This window comes from Neolamprologus multifasciatus, chromosome 11, assembly GCF_963576455.1.
Source record: "Neolamprologus multifasciatus chromosome 11, fNeoMul1.2, whole genome shotgun sequence".
Lineage (NCBI taxonomy): Eukaryota > Metazoa > Chordata > Actinopteri > Cichliformes > Cichlidae > Neolamprologus > Neolamprologus multifasciatus.
In genome coordinates, this window is record NC_140449.1 from 20,005,513 (window position 1) to 20,021,469 (window position 15,957).

At 39.8% G+C, this 15,957-nt stretch overlaps 2 protein-coding genes across 5 annotated transcripts in view; one reads left to right on the forward strand and one right to left on the reverse strand.

Moving 5' to 3' along the window:
• adam22 (ADAM metallopeptidase domain 22) overlaps window positions 1–15,957 on the forward strand; it is a 68,648-nt gene that overhangs the window by 29,315 nt on the left and 23,376 nt on the right. For all 3 annotated transcript variants that reach the window (XM_085176079.1, XM_085176077.1, XM_085176078.1), the window contains exons 6-8: window positions 3,065–3,128; window positions 15,278–15,344; window positions 15,431–15,507. In XM_085176079.1, the coding sequence (XP_085032205.1) occupies window positions 3,065–3,128; window positions 15,278–15,344; window positions 15,431–15,507 (208 nt within the window). The remainder of the gene's footprint in view (window positions 1–3,064; window positions 3,129–15,277; window positions 15,345–15,430; window positions 15,508–15,957) is intronic.
• On the reverse strand, window positions 9,792–14,756 carry cldn12 (claudin 12). Of its 2 annotated transcripts, XM_085176088.1 has the most exons (3): window positions 14,602–14,756; window positions 12,561–12,814; window positions 9,794–12,462 (listed from the first exon to the last, which is right to left on the reverse strand). In XM_085176088.1, exons 2-3 carry the CDS (start codon window positions 12,777–12,779, stop codon window positions 11,620–11,622), a joined length of 1,062 nt encoding a protein of 353 aa, XP_085032214.1. In that variant the 5' UTR covers window positions 12,780–12,814; window positions 14,602–14,756; the 3' UTR covers window positions 9,794–11,619. The 2 variants fall into 2 exon arrangements, with proteins under 2 accessions (XP_085032215.1, XP_085032214.1); XM_085176089.1 differs by having other exon boundaries at window positions 9,792–12,462; window positions 12,561–14,754.

Below are 15,957 nucleotides of genomic sequence, written 5' to 3' on the forward strand. Positions count from 1 at the left end.
TAAATGCTTGTCATAAACGTATATACTCTTACCGGCCCGCTTCATTGGGTACACCTGCAAAACATCTAATGAACCAATCACGTGGCAGCAACTGGTTTATACATGTAACTCAAGATGAGCTGCTGAAGTTCAAACCGACCGTTCAAACCCAAATGGAGAAGAAAAGCAACTTTTAAGTGACTTTAAATTCTGCATGTTTTAAGCTTCAACACTTGATATTTTGTACTTTTTAAATTACATAAAAACTATAAATGAGATGGAAAAATAATTTCTTGAAAAGAGGCTGAATTTTCTCCAAACATTTTTAATCAAATCTCAGACTGTCAACACCATAAACTGCTGTATATTTTGAACTTGTTGCCCGATGTTTTTTGGATTAACCGTCATCAGTTCTTGTAGTCATGTAAAGAAAACCACATAATAGGAGCTCCTGGTCTGAATTAACCTTCTGCCAATTCAGTGTACATTGTTTAATCTAATTATCATTTTCAGCTGTTTCAGGGACCATGATTATTTACTTCTGATCCATTACGCAGTCTCAAAGCTTTCTCCCACCGAGTATATCTTGTTTCAACATAATACCAAGCCAAATAGACAGAGTAATTAGTCTAGACATGTCTTTCCAACTAATTAGGGGAAGCAGGAAGAAGCAGACTAATATCTGCTGAACAAGCTAAACTAAAGTCCAAGCCTTAACTTCTTTTATTCTTAAAGTTTTTTTTTGTGTGCTTCATGAGAGTTTTGCATGAATTTGGGAAAAGTTGTCAGCACAGCAAATTATAAAATGCTGGATGCAAAATAATGAAAAGAAAGCAACTACCAAATAATTTATAGTATAGTTACCTGCGGTTAAATCTCATATTTAGAACGCAAGAGGTTGTAACGGGATAGAATCACTGAACTTTGAAATTACTAATGAGGAAAGAAAGAAACACTAAAATGTTATGTGTGTGCGTGTGTGCGTGCGCGTGCGTGTGTGTGTGAGAGAGAGAGAGAGAGAGCAAGAGAAAGAGCGAGGGAGTCAAGGGCTTCCTGCTGTGGAGTGGGTCGTGAGCGTTAGCCATTAGAGGGAGAGCATTCTCCTATGCTGAGTCAGGTGTTTACCATAATATACATCCTGCCCCCCCAACCCCCCCCCCCCCCAACTCTCACACACACACACACACACACACACACACACACACACACACACACACACACACACACACACACAGAGGCAAATTTTGTTCTTTGTTGGATTCATTGCCTTGATGCAGCACAAAATTGAGCTAAAAGAATCCATCCATCCATTTGTTTCCTAATCACTTATCAAACTTAGCTATAATTTAAAGCCTTATCTTTAAATTAAAAGATTACATTTGCACTCTGAGCTGACTAAAACTAAAAGCTAAGCTAAACTTTCTATATAGTCCAGCGATAGTTCTTATTTGGTGTGTCAGTAAAAGTAAAGTTGCATCCCAAACTAAGCAGCAATGACATGTAAAGTCAGGTAAAGCCATAATAACTGAGGGGATTGTGTAGGTGTGTTTGTGCACAGATGCATGACATCACCTTTCTTCCAAATCCCACTCACTCACACCAGCACTGAACAGATTTAAGCATAAAATACACACATTTAAATTCTTTCAATTTGTCTGACCAGGAAACCTGAAAAACACAGAGAGGGTAGAGTCGGAGGAAGAAGATAGATTGTGTATTTCCTGCAGTGTTTACCCTCCTGACTTCACAGTCTGACCCGACCAATCTCCTAAAAGCTTCAGATAAACTTAATTAATGGATGATGTGTTCATGCGCACATGAATGTGGGCAGGCGGCCAAAGACCTTCAGCCATGGTTAAAATGCTGCATAGCTCTGTGCTGTTCTCTCGCAACCATATATGTGATGACAGCATGGATTTTGTTTTTATTCTAACAGCTGAGCCATTATGGACTAATTAGACTAAATTAATCCTATATTATTATTATTCACCAACATTAACTTCTTGCAACTATGTCTCAGCTTTATAGTGTACATAGTATTTATTAGTCATACTTTTTACTCTTCTTTAACTAAACCTAATTTTTATTTTTTACTTTCCTGTTTTTTTTTAAATCACAGTTTTGTATATATAATTTTTTTTAAGTATAAGGCCCTTACTATGCGTATGTTTATTTATTGTAGTCTGTACTATTTTTATTCTTTATTCTGCTGCTGTAATAGCCTCCCTTGTGGGATCAATATTACATATATATATATGTATATATACATATACACACACATATATATATTACGTATATATATATATATATATATATATATAGAGAGAGAGAGAGAGAGAGAGAGAGAGAGAGAGATACGTAATACAGATATATTTAATGTTGTTCTGTAATAACCTAGTAATAGTAAGACTGTTCATATTATCCACCAGCAGTAATGTTTATTAAGTAGTTATCTCTTTACATCCATTCTGAGGATCTATACCCCAAATATATAGCCTTCTTACTTGGTGAATTTCACATTTAAAAATGTCTTGAATGGCACAGTGTATCTCTCTTTACTAGTCTTTATTAAATATGCCAGTGGTTGCACATTTTTCCAGCAGACACTGAGGTTATAACACTGTAGATAGGTTTCTGTGCGGGTGTAATAAAAAAATCTTCCATGGATTACGCTTCCATTGTAATCTCCACATCACTGTCCATTACACCTCCTTCTTCCCTTACTTTTCTCAGTCATATCAACATAGCGTCCCATCTGTAAATATCCATAGAAGTCTTGCTTTTCTAATAAGCATTTCAAAACTTCAAACTTCAAAACTTTTTTTCATTACGTCGAACATAACTGTTGTTCCCTTAGCTGTCCAGTCCTTAAACTTGTTATCTAATTTATTTGCAGAAAAATGAGAGTCATATGCACATTAAGGACTGTAAGGTCTCCCTCTGGTTTATGTTCTTTTATAACAGTTTTCCATATGAAGTGACTAATCTGTCCGGAGGACTTGATTTATTCCATTTGATGCTGAAAAAAACAGCAGAAACTTGTACTGATATGTGCTCCCGCCTCTCCCCCTCTTTCCCTTTTCAGTGGGATGTTTTTCGACGGCAATCACACCTACATGATTGAACCTGGAGGACACGGCGGCAGCAATGTAAGTACTGCAGATGGCTCTTCTCAACAGGGATTATCAATTTGTCCTTCCTCCGTGTTTTTGCATCCAGCTGCTTCTACGTCGTGTTGAGCTGTCTGAGGTCAAACAATTTGTTGCAGTAGTGCTGTGTTGTGTCCAATGTCCACCCACAGCCCTGCAAGTTCCTCATCACTGATAGTACCCAAAATCTTTCATATTGTTTTCCTTTGAAATTATTGTGAAATGGGTGCTCTTGAAAAGGCCTGGATAGGCTGTTTTTGTGGTGATGATTTGGTAAAAAATTTGCACATCTGCTGCAGATGATTTGTTAGAACAGGAGAACAGGAGGTTCAGACAAACCAGAATCAGTTACAGATCACAAACCGGTCACTGCAGCTGAACCCTGAGTTCAGCCCACAGGTTTCAAGACAGAGAGATTCACTGGATTACAAAGCAGCAGAAAAGCCCACAGACAATTAGATAATAACAATTAGAGGCATTATGGCCAGAACGAACGGACAGATCCGAGATTTCCAGACAAGCCTTAGGCACGAGAGTGAAAGAACAAACTGCTGATACTCCGTGTGTGTGTGAAGGGCTTACTTTCTATCTAATTAAAACCTCCAGAAGAAGCGTGTGTCTGGCTTTAATCAGTCAGGGGCGAAAGAAGACCAGATAAGAGAGGTCAGAGGCCTAGGTGTGTGTGTGTGTGTGTGTGTGTGTGTGTCCTTGGTAGTTGCAACCTAACCCATGGAGCTACTTAAGATTCATTCCCATATCAGAGTTTTTGTGCCGGCAGGTAGGAGAGAAAATCTGGTAGATGGACAGACAAACAGAAGATTAGGAGGTGGAATAGTGTGAAAAACCAAAATGTAATTAGGGCGCATGTCATTGTATTTTCTGCAGAGAAACTGCAGTACAAGAGGATCTAATCCAGTTTTAGAGGCAGTTGCTATTTCACAGTTAAACAGTAATGAAAAGGAGAGGAAACATGAAGTTAATTAAGCAATAAAGTGTCTTTAGTGTGAGGATGGAGGAAATAAAGTAGAACACGGAGAGGGAATGAGCGACAACAGTGCTCGAGGCCGCTGCGTTTATTCGGGGCCTGTTACGACTCTTCGTTGCTCACTCTTTAGCTGCTTCTGTCCTCTCCAGCGTTTTCTGGAGACACTGAATTATTGAAGCAACGAGAGAGAGAAGATTCAGAAAATAGGCAATCCAATTTGACAAAGTAGATAAACTCAGAAGGGTGCTGTAGCACTCTCCTTGCAGAGATACAGGGTGTGTAAGTATATAATGACAAACATTTGGCTGAAATGTTGCGTTTCTATAAAGTCTTTAAAAGCCACAGCTAAAGCAACATCTTATAGAGTCACTCCAGAAAGCCGAAAGACAGCAGTCACAGTGTTACTTCAGAAGATAACGTGTTCAGTATTTTGGCACTAACTAAAATAGACCAGAGGCAGAGCTGAAGATGCTAAGATTTTTATTGAGAGTGACCAGAATGGACAACATTAGAAATGACCTCAGATTGAGCAGTTTGGACACAAAGTTAAAGAGACAACGCTGCGATAGTTTGGACATGTGCAGAGGAGAGACGGTGGATAAATGCAGCTGTCAGGCAGGAGGAAAAGAGAAAGACCTCAGAGAAGATTGATGGATGTAGTGAAGGAGGCCATGCAGAGAGTTGGAGTGACAGAGAAGGATGATGGGACAGGGTGGGATGGATGCCACTAGCCCAACTTGGCATTACTCTTTGGTTAATCTGAAAATGACTGAGTAATTTAATGTTTAACATGTGATTACTCAACTTTGTTTATGTTATACTAAAGCACATTTTCTATATTATTGTGATGATACTTTTTTACACTGGTGTAAAGTACAGTTATTAACAATCAGTGGCACAGTGGTTAGCACTGACACCAAGCTGCAAATTAATTAATAAATGTTGATTCTAAACTGGCAGGAGGTGTGAATGTGATCGTGTCTCTGCGTGCTGGCCTGGAGACAGACCCGTGACTTGTGCCTGAATTAGATGTGCAGTTAAGTAAAAGGATGGATTGATTTATTTGGTACTTCATTAAATATGTCAGCAGATGATGCGGATTTTACAGGCGAGAAATAACTTTTTTATAAATCAGATGTAAAGTCTGATTGTTGATAAAATTTCTAACATTGGTTAAAACTGGCTTCACTTTGGTCTTCTACAGCATGAAGATCCAAAAGATCAAAGGTTTGAGACCCAAGAGGAGATGCAGTAGACCAGCCTCAGCTATTGCGCTCCCAATCTAGCTGAGGGACACTGAAAGCACCTTTTTAAAAAAAACAATCAAAACAGTAATAATGATCCAGCATATAATATATATTATAATATATATTTTAATAACACTCAGAGGAATCATCGTTCAGCTTAGGGGCTATTTTTGCTTTTTAATCCTTCTCCTGAACTCTGTGCTGTGATGCACACAGCACCTTTGTTTCCGCCCCCTCTGGTCATGTGGCTATTAAAACAGTTTTAAGACCTTTACTTGTATTTTTGTCAAATATAAATGTTACACAAGTACATGATCTGAGTTCTTGTATTTTTTCAGTTTTGACAGGAAGTTCTGGTTCACAATAATTTCTACTGAGAGCTCCGGTAGATTTTCTTAGTGTACAGGCTGTGATCAGCTGACCTGCTGCTCTGTTTGGATGTAAACGACCAAATTCAACCAGATATCAGCAGATGTTTCATGAGCTGTCCTGCTCAGTCAATGGATCTAAGCATCATCAACTAAAATTCATATGAATCTCTGCTACACTTGACATAACCTTACTTTGACTGTGAAACTCCAGATGATTTTCATGCAATCTTTAAATAACACATAGCTAGCTCAGTTTGTTTTGCAGCAGGTTTCACAATATAAAAAAAAAACATAATGTCACGTGTACAGACCCAATATCTGATTTAAAAACATGAGGACTTACATGGAAACTTTAAATCTGCACTATATCAAATTCCACTGAGCAGTCTGAGCAAAAACTCCCCCAAAATGCAAAAGTAACAAGCCTGTTTTGAAAATTTAAGGAGTATAAAATACAGATATTTGTTTAAAAATATAGGGAGTAGAAGTAAAAAGTTAAAAAAAACTACTCAAGTAAAGTACAGATACCTGAAAACTGTAAATACCAGTACTTTGTAGTGTAACAAAGTATTTGTACTTTGTTACTTCTCACCTCTACCGATCTGTGGCCCTTTTAAAAATATCACATAAATCAAGTGTATACAGAGTAGTGTGCAGAGTGAACAGAGTAACAGATTTTTGACAGTTGTGGTAGTATTGGTTTTGGCTTGATGTTTTTGGAACGCTGGCTGCATGACAATGCCGGGGACGGCGCTGCCCTCGAGCCCGGCGGTGCCTGTCAGTTTGTTGTTACTGAGCTCTGGATGTCTGCTCCCCTCGGGCAGTGCTCCATCGTTTCTCTCCCCGTGGATTCCTTCTTTCTCTGTTTCACTCTCATTATGTCTGTCTATTTGTCTGCTCGGTCTACAAGTCTGCCTCAGACACACAGATGTCTTCTTCAAAACCCTAGGTGCCCTCCATGTCCGGTGTGAGATTTAGTGGCTCTTTTACGAGGAGGTTGTCTGCACTGTCATGCACTTGTTACACTAGACAGCATTCACATATCATCCCTTATTGAATGGCACTGGATGCAGATTTTTTTTACCCACCTGCAACTAATTGTAGCTTTCCTAAATGTAAAAAAACGCAAGCAAGAAAACAGGGTTGAAGTGGGGCTGTGAGAGTCAGCGTGGCTCCTGTCGGCCATATGGCAAATCCATCTGCCCTTCTTTCACCAAGGCAGAAAAAGTTATGCAGGACATGAGGTAAACGTGTCCTGAACAAGCTGCTCTTGTCACTTTATGTGGCTGAGCCGGAGTTAAAGTGTCTTGTCGTGTTATGTAAATGGTCTCGTATATAAGCTGAAAAGCGAGATCTTCAAGATTAAAGCTCACAAGCGAAGAACGAGCTGTTCCAGCGCAGCATGCAGTTGATAAATCTTGCACTTATTGACTGTTAGTGTCGGCATTAGTGTGTGTGCATGTTGTGTGTGTTTATGTGTGTTCATGTAGGGAAGTTGTGAGGAGGATGTGCGATTGACTCGCATAGACAGAAAACACCATATGTTTAGTCCTCCTGTTTGTGTTGTTGTTTTCTTTTTGGACACCTTGGCAGCTCCACCTGCACCTCGGGTGTAGCCACTGTGGCTACACCCAGAAAGCATAATGCTGTGTGTGTTTTTTGTTCAATGGTGGAGTGAACATGAGTTTAGGCTTTAGGACATTTCAACTATGAAGCCTAAGCAAAGGCATGACATGTTTTAAGTGTATGTTACGGTTCAAAAAACTGTTGAAGCCCATAAAGTGTGTGGTTGAGGTTACGTGTCAAGTTCAGGCTCTCCTGAAGGTTTGAATGAATATATTCAGCCTATATTCAGTAATTATAAGTCATATACTCATTTTGATAAGAAGACATGTTTTTATTGAACATGAGTGATGAAGCATCATAGCAGAGTGGAGTCCCAGCAATGATAAGCAGGAACCCCCTGAAGTCTAGACGCTGGTGGTTGGTAGTGAAGATGAGGAGGAAGTGGCACGAGGCAAGATGATATAAGAGCAGTGAGGTTTAAAGCAGACAGTGGAGGCTGATTGGCTCATAGAGAGCAGCAAGAAAATGATTGGACCTGAGCAATGATGTCATTATTTGGTGTAATGGCGTGGGAAAGAGGAAGTGATGTAAAAAACACAGACTAGCAGCAGGAATACCCAGTAAAGCAGCCTTTAGTATCCTTCTTCCTCTATGATCCATGAACACACACTCATAAATTCATCTTCGAGTAGGTTTTCAGTGATTTTCGGGGTGAACCAAATGTGGTAAAGTGTCAACAGACCTGTTTCTGGTAGGAAATTGTCACATTTTGAGGCAAAGATGACAAGACTTCATATCAAACCACGTTTGTGTAAAAGTTACCTCTGAAGCTAATCAGAAACTTCTTTGTACCATTTATAAAGGTACTTTTACCCACCTATGAGGCCACAAGTTGATTTTAAAGCTCATTATATAATCCTACATTGTTTAAATAAATGTTTCTTGGCAATTATGCAGTTTTTGGGAGGTTCAAATTGTAACAATGCTTATTAAAAATCAAACAGAGAAGCACCCATAGTAAAGAAACAAACAAACAAACTGAAAACGGGATTAGAAACACTGAAATAGATCCAGTGCCTGAAAATTTGTGTTGGAAGTGGTGACCCATCTTGAAAACCCAAGTGGCTATTGGGATTTTTCAAATTAAAGGCTCCAGAGGGACAAACACACTAATTTTGGTGCTTGTTTCCACTTTTGAAAGATTTTCCAGTTGTCTGCTGCACTAGAGGATGAGGGGGTCGGGTGGTGAAGGATGCAGAGAAAGAAGGGGGTGTGTCGAGTGGCAGGTTTTAGCATGGGGGTGTTTGCATTTGGTGCCAAGGGAGGATTTTTTACACGGACAGCACAAGCTGGGAATGACACACTGTGTGTGTGCTGGACCTGATGGGATATAAAAAAAAGGAGGTGTGTGTGTGTGTTGGGGGGGTCTCCCTGTGGCCTGAAGCCATGTTCATGTTACTAAACCTGGACCGGTTCATTCACACATGCAAGGAAAGAGTGAGAAAGAATGAAAGGCGTGTTTATCCCTCCCCACTTTATGTTCATGAGCCAGCGGTCTGTGTCTGAGGTCTCCCATGGCAACCCAGGCCCCACCCCCTGTTTCTTCCCAGCTCAGCATATGAAAGCCATCTGTGTCGACCTCTAATCTCCATCCGTACTCGCTCCCCGCTGGGTCTATATGCTGTGTGTGTATGTTTTTGAACTGAGATTACTGGCCGGGAGCGATGATGCAGGGAACAAAGAAAGCATGGCGTTATTACAACAGTTAAATCAGACTTTGGTGCTCTGATAATGATGATTTGTGCTGCGTGTGCGCTACAGATACATGCAAATGCAAACAGATATGCTTATTTTCATTAAGGTCTTACTAACCATCAGCCACTAAACCTTGACATAATTTCCAATTATAGCTGCCGCAGTGATCACTTCACATGCTTGGTCGACTTACATCAAAAACAAAACGAAAAGCTGTTTTTCTTTTTTGTTAGACTGCTCACTGTCATCTACTTCCTTTGTTAAGCTATAAACTTGATTATATCTTAAGTATTTGCTCATACGGCAGGTGACAGCTTTCAGCAAATATCATATTGTGCTGTGCAGTAGTGCAAATTTTGGTATAGATCCTACACCAAGTAAATACAGGGCCGTTATTGACAATAATGAAACTTTTAACCTGTAAAAGCTTATGCAGGGGAGAGAAGTGTTTCATGATTTATGAGTTGAATCATTGTCTGTTTAATGACCACTAAATGACTGTGATTTTTACTTTCCATAATAATTAATTAACACAATAAAATGCATCTTTAAGCTTTCATGTATACTGAAAAGGGTTTTTTGGAAAGCTGGAACATAAATGTGCCTTCTGTTGTTTGGATGTGCCATATCCTTTAACTTGACAGTCAACACAAAAAGGCTAAGATGTAGCGCATGTTTGCAGTATATGTTTTTAATTTAAACAAATATTTATATATAATAATAATACATATTTTATTTGTACAAATAAACTGAGTTTTGTGCAGACTGTCAGAAAAAACAGTATTTAATTTCCTCTGAATTTTGGTGAAATCTTCTCTTTCATGAGTGTACACTCTAGAAAGCAGAGTTTATAATGAGATTAGTCTGCCAATGCTGTGCTGGCCATTTTCCCACTCTCCCCTGTTAATCATTTATATTCATAAACAACAAATAAATAAATTTTCCCATTTAAACACCACATTGATACTTTTTAGAAATGCTACATAAACCACTTCAGTGTCCTCTGGCGTAATGGGGATTGGGTTGGAGAAGGGGCTTTAACATTTTATGATACATTTGTGTGAATTAAGAACCCCACAGGCTCCTGATTTCTCTCGGTTAAAGTGGAAAGAGGAGCCATAACCAGCTGAAATCATGGCTGGGCCACATAAAAAAAAGAAAGGCCGCAGCAGACAGATGCACATCTTTCCTTTCCTGACACAGCCCTCCTCCTAAGCTTGGGACTGGTACAAGGAGTATACAACTTTGTGTCCCCTCCTTGCTTTCAATTTGGGGAGTTTTTGTATGTTAACCACTATTCCACTTTATTAGGCACATGTTGCTAGTACTTGGTTTACCCCTCAGTATTGAAAACATTCCTCAGACATTTTGGTCCCTGTTGACTTGATAGCATCACGCAATTGCTGCAGGTTTGTCAGCTGCACATCCATGATGCAAATCTTTAACTTTACAGGGTCGTCTTGACCTCGTCTACATGCCTACATGCGCTGAGTTGCTGCCATATGACTGGCTAAATAGATAACTGTGTGAGTTTGCAGCTTGTATAAAAAGAGAAGCACGTGATTACTGTGTGATTTATGTTTTATTTAAAACAAAAACAGTGTAGAAAAGCATGTTTGTTTGACATTTTCACTTTAGAATCACATAAAGATCAGTACTTCATACGCAGAACCTGCAAGAAGGCAACAAATGTGGCTTAATCATGACTTACAGCCTTAATCAGTGCTTCCAGCTACATTAGCAACTTTTTTTCTACCACACTAGAGATGTCTTAGTGTTTCTGACAATACAGTAATGTTAACTGCATTTGTACATCAGACTGAACACAGCTAAAAGGTTTATTAGTGGCACCTTTTGATGTTTTTTGACACAAATACCTTGGAAAAGTACGCTCTATCAAATGATTAAGTACTATATAGGTGGCTTTACATTAAAAAAAATAGACTCAAGGCTAACAACATAGGTAAACAATGGCAATTAAACCAGGCACATTATAGACACACTTAGTGCATTTAACAAAGATATGACAGCTGCTCTTCAAAGTGACAGTTCAATACACACTTTGTGTTAGAAGAAAAACAGGTGAGTTAGTTAGTAGTTGTCCATTCAGGACACAGAATTCAAAGTTAATTACAGTCCATAATGCACTTCAGCATTGATAACAGACAATCCGCATACTGTAAGCTTTACACAAGCAAAAGTCACTTGAAATTAAGGATAAAGTTTTAAGCACAAATGTAACAGAAAATTAGAAAAATTAGGTTGGTCCATTGGCCACTTCAGCAAGTAATAAACTATTATTTAGTGCTCATACTCTGATATAAAAAACAGTGAAACAAGTATTTTTTTAAAACAATACTAAACTGAATGCAGTGTTTTAGTTTCGAGGTTAATCTTATCCTTCATGTGGTACATCCAGGGCTGTTTCTACCGATTCTCATCCTCTGCCATCAGCAGTTCACAGGCCTGGACTGACTTCCATCTATCAAACTCTGTTAGTTTTATCAGTGGTGAAATTTATAGAGGTTCATGGACAGAAGTGATGAGGTTCAGCCTCTCCTCTTTCACTACTCTTGCGTCAGCACAGGAATATCAATTTCTATTGCTGACATCCGCGAGCGGGTGGAGTAGCGGTGGCCTGTATAGCTGGATGCGTACCCCTGAGAGGGAGCGTAACTCTGCGAGGGGGCATAGCTCTGCGAGGGAGCGTAACTTTGTGAGGGAGTGTAACTTTGAGAGGGGGCGTAGCCATAGGCGTGGTTTCCTTCAACCTCTGATCCATAGCCATTCGGTGCAGAAACCTGAGACACGTACACCTGTGGTGGAGCAGGTGCGATAACACTTTGCACGTAGCCCTGCGCGGGCACATGCGGTTGGGCGTTAATTACTGTAGGAGGGAAAGTCTGTGGTGGGAAAGGCTGCGGAACATAAACTGAGGCAGGAGAATGTGCGTTGGCAATGAGAGGCTGGGTCGACATGGAGTTGGACGTGGACATGGGCAACCAGAAAGGTGAAGGCAGCTTCTTGCACATACAGTACCACATGAACATCAGCAGTGCGGCTAGCATCAGTCCTCCAGAACAGCCTATAGATATATACACAGCAAAGCCATCAGAGAAGATGTTGGCATATCTAGCGTTCATCTCCTTGGTGCGGAAAAGGAACCACACGGAGGGCGCAATGGGGACTGCGCCGCCCAGGAAGAAAAACATGCCAGCCACCAGGTGACAACCTGGACTGTTCACCAGGAATCTAACTGTTTTAATGTCAGGTTCAGGCTTGTCTGAGCAGCAACAGGTTTTACACATCCCGGTCATGGACAGCAGCAAGGCTAAAATGCCGAACCCGAGGCCTGTGGGAAGGCAGAACTGCAAAAGCCGCAGATCCAGCTGATCCAACTTGGAGTACCACTGGAAACATAATAATATATAATTAATGCTGGGACTATTATAAACACCTGAGAATTAAAAAACAAAACAAAACATAAGCAGAATAGATCAAGCTATACCTCTGAATCATAGTAGAGGCATCCTGAATAGCCATCCTGCATCACACATTTAGCCCACAGCCCATCATACACACTGATATTCTTGGCATTACGATTAAAGGTGACGAGTTTCGTTACGCGCCACTGCGGAATTAATGCTGCCACTGTGAGCCCACCTACAGACAAAATAGCAATGATGAAGGCAAAAGCATTGGTGGCGTGGATGTCCCGGCACGACATGGCTGGTTATTGCTGACAGGGGAGTTTCCGTTTTCCTGGATAAACAACACAAGTCAGACAGAAAGCAGCAACTGATCAGTTTGATGGACACAGAATTCCTGAAAAACGTGGTTATACAAGTTTATCCGAATGGCCCCATTCCTTTATAGAAGCAAGCTAACTGTGCCACACGCTGACCTAGCTATGGGCAACCCCCCTGTATTTCAATTCACCACAGTGTGGCCGACCCAATATCTGCTGTCCCTGAGAAACAATGCTCTCATTTCACCAGCAAACAAAGTGGGAATGACTCGATGACTGAGGCTGCACTGCAGGAGTATCTATACAGCAGTGCATTACACAGATTACTGTGCAGCTGAACAATGAGCAAGGCTCGAACTTTATATGACGCATGCAACAGTGACTGACTCAGACAATGCAACTTGCAACTGCTTTTTATTTTATCATCTTAAAAAAAGAGCTCTTATTGCCACTTTCATCTCATCTCTGAAGGTTATCAGGGTCTAACTGAGTATGTTTAAAGCACTTTATGGGCCAATTCCTTGTGGCACTGATGGTCTAAAAAAATCAAGGTGCAGCCAGGTGCACTAGCTGTTTAAATTACAGGGTCATTCCACCTCAAATCAACAATTTTTTTCAACATTTTCTGCTCAACCATCTCTGATCTGCTTCATAATTTTATGACCAAAGCTTGGGTTGTTGTGAAATAGTTTCATATATCAAAGGCTTTGTTTTGTTTTTTCGTTTAGAAAAATTTGAGCTTGAAATTTTAACCTGAATCAAGATATTATTTATCAACAGCAAACAAATTTATGTATTATTTATTCAGTTATAATTAGAACTTTTTTCTGTTCGGTTAGGACTATCTATTGATATTTTTGTTTTCTGTGGTACAACTTGTGATATTTGCTCAATTTTCTTCATTTTACAAATAAGAATTTCACATCAAAAAGCATTTCACAAGTTTTCTTTTGTATAACTATATGCAACACATAAATTGTCACCAGCTGTATTTTGGAATGTCATTTTTATTTTTTGGTGGATGTTCAAATATGGGACTTCCCAGGACTACACAAAAAAACTTCACAGCAATCCTTAAATTATATCAAAATTTTAAACCAAAACAGTTTTAGGTGATTTGAGATGAACTGACAGGATATCCTGGCTCAAAACTAGAGGCGGACAGGATTTTACAGTCAGGATGAATGGACTGAAGGGTCTTCAAATGTTCTGAACAATAATCACTGTACCTTTCTGACATGTCTCAATAGCATTTTGTTTTACAGTTTTCGTTTACTCAGTCGTAATATTATATTGTGTTTTATTAAATGTAACTTTCAAAGTGCCAGCTGTTACAGACCGGTGAATCTAAACTATTTATTCTAGATTATGCTAACGATCAACGTGAGCAGGGTTAATAGCACAGTGATTATTAAACCCAAAGCAGTATAATTATACATACAATACCGAAACAGTGTGAATTGTGGTAGTAAAAAAAAGACCTCAACTCTGTAATAACTGGTTAGCAGATAGCACAGTCAGCTAGGCTAATTACCGCTACTTTTGCTAGCCGTCAGGCTAGCTCTGTTTGCTCAGATGAATGGAAAGGGCCTGTAAAGTTGTTAATACGTGTTAATAACAGCAACAAAAGCCGATCGTTAACATCAAGTGACTCAAAACGAAGAACTTAGTAGAAAATGTGAACTCCGAATTCGCTAACTAATTAGCCACCTAGCTATAAGCTAAAGAGGTAGCATTACCGCAACCTGTTGACGCCGATTTGTTTTCATACTTTAACTACATTTACTAAAGGGTACTATACCTTGTTGAGCTACGTTTACAGTGAAGTCGGTAACATCTCAGGCTGTTTCTCCTTTACATACTTGAACACAAACCGAGTCTCGTACAGTAGCTCGGAGAGTAAACAGGATGTGCCCTCCGCAGAGCTCGGGGTGTTTCCGCCCTCAGAGCTGACTCACAGGAGGTAAACACACCCTTTAACTCACGTTCTAAAGTATTTTTATTTATTAATTTATGTCTGTGATTCTTAAAGTTTTACGTGGAAACAAAAAACTTAACCACCCGGATGATAAAAAATGAAGCAAATAAAGGGTAGATAAAATGATAAAAAACAAACAAACTACAAATAAAATAAAGTAAGGCATAAGAATTCATGAAACCACACTAGGGTGTGTCTATGTGTAATCACCACATACAGGTCATTAATACAGCTAAACCGGAATTCATTTTTCTTTGCTGAGTTTGCTTTAAATGAACAGAGCTGATTAATATCCTTTGTTCTTATCAACTTATAATATTGGTATTAATATTTTAGTAAGGTACTACAACTTACCAAGAAGCTCTATCCATTCTCTTTGACGTCACTTCTCTCTCAAGCAGATAAATCAGTCTGTGCACTGAAACTAAAAAGTCATTCGGCTCTGATCTGTCTCGCTGATTAACTGGATAATTATTTTTTCTGTCCATGTGTGTTCTAGGGGGATATTCGCATTCACATGATCTACAAATCTGCCAGTGAAGAGTCAATTAACGATCTCCTTGGTGGTAAGCTGATGGTTGATGTACTGAACAGGCTTCTGATGTGCCTTAATTAATCTTACATACTGAATGTGTGTCCGTCTGTTTATAAGGCGCTCTACCAGAACCACCTTTTCCCAGCCCTCCATTTCCAGGGTCAAAAGTTGTGCACAGGAGGAAAAAGAGACAGGTATGAGTCTACTAAATGGTAAAACGGTCTGCACTTATGCAGGGTCTTTTCACCTTAAAAGGGTGCTACAAAGTGCTTTAAAATCTGTCTCCCATCCATGCACACACACTTACACACTCACACACTAATGGTGGCAGCTTGACTGCCATTGAGAGCTGCTTGAAGTCAGTGTGCCCAAGGATATTCAGGCAGTATAGTAGCCAGGGAAGGAAGCGCCGGCTTCGGACAGTCCTCTACCACCTGAGCCACAGCTGCTCAGATGGCAGAGGAAAATGATCACCAATAGCAGCGGAGGCGTGCAGATGCTTATATTTTGTGCATGCCTGCATGAGTGTAAGACGGAGAGATAATTACGCTACCGAGGCTGTTGTCTTGATTACACTGCTTTCCGTCAATATGTTTTATGTTAATTCATAAAGAGTGTGCTGTTTCCAAGCTTTCCTCCCACTC

Excerpts from the sequence above, each read along its gene's own strand:
- cldn12 (XM_085176089.1), bottom strand. The coding sequence starts at position 12,779 with ATGTCGTGCCGGGACATCCACGCCACCAATGCTTTTGCCTTCATCATT. Across the intron at positions 12,463-12,560 it reads GCCTCTACTATGATTCAGAG|TGGTACTCCAAGTTGGATCA; the intron begins GTATAGCTTGAT and ends TTATGTTTCCAG.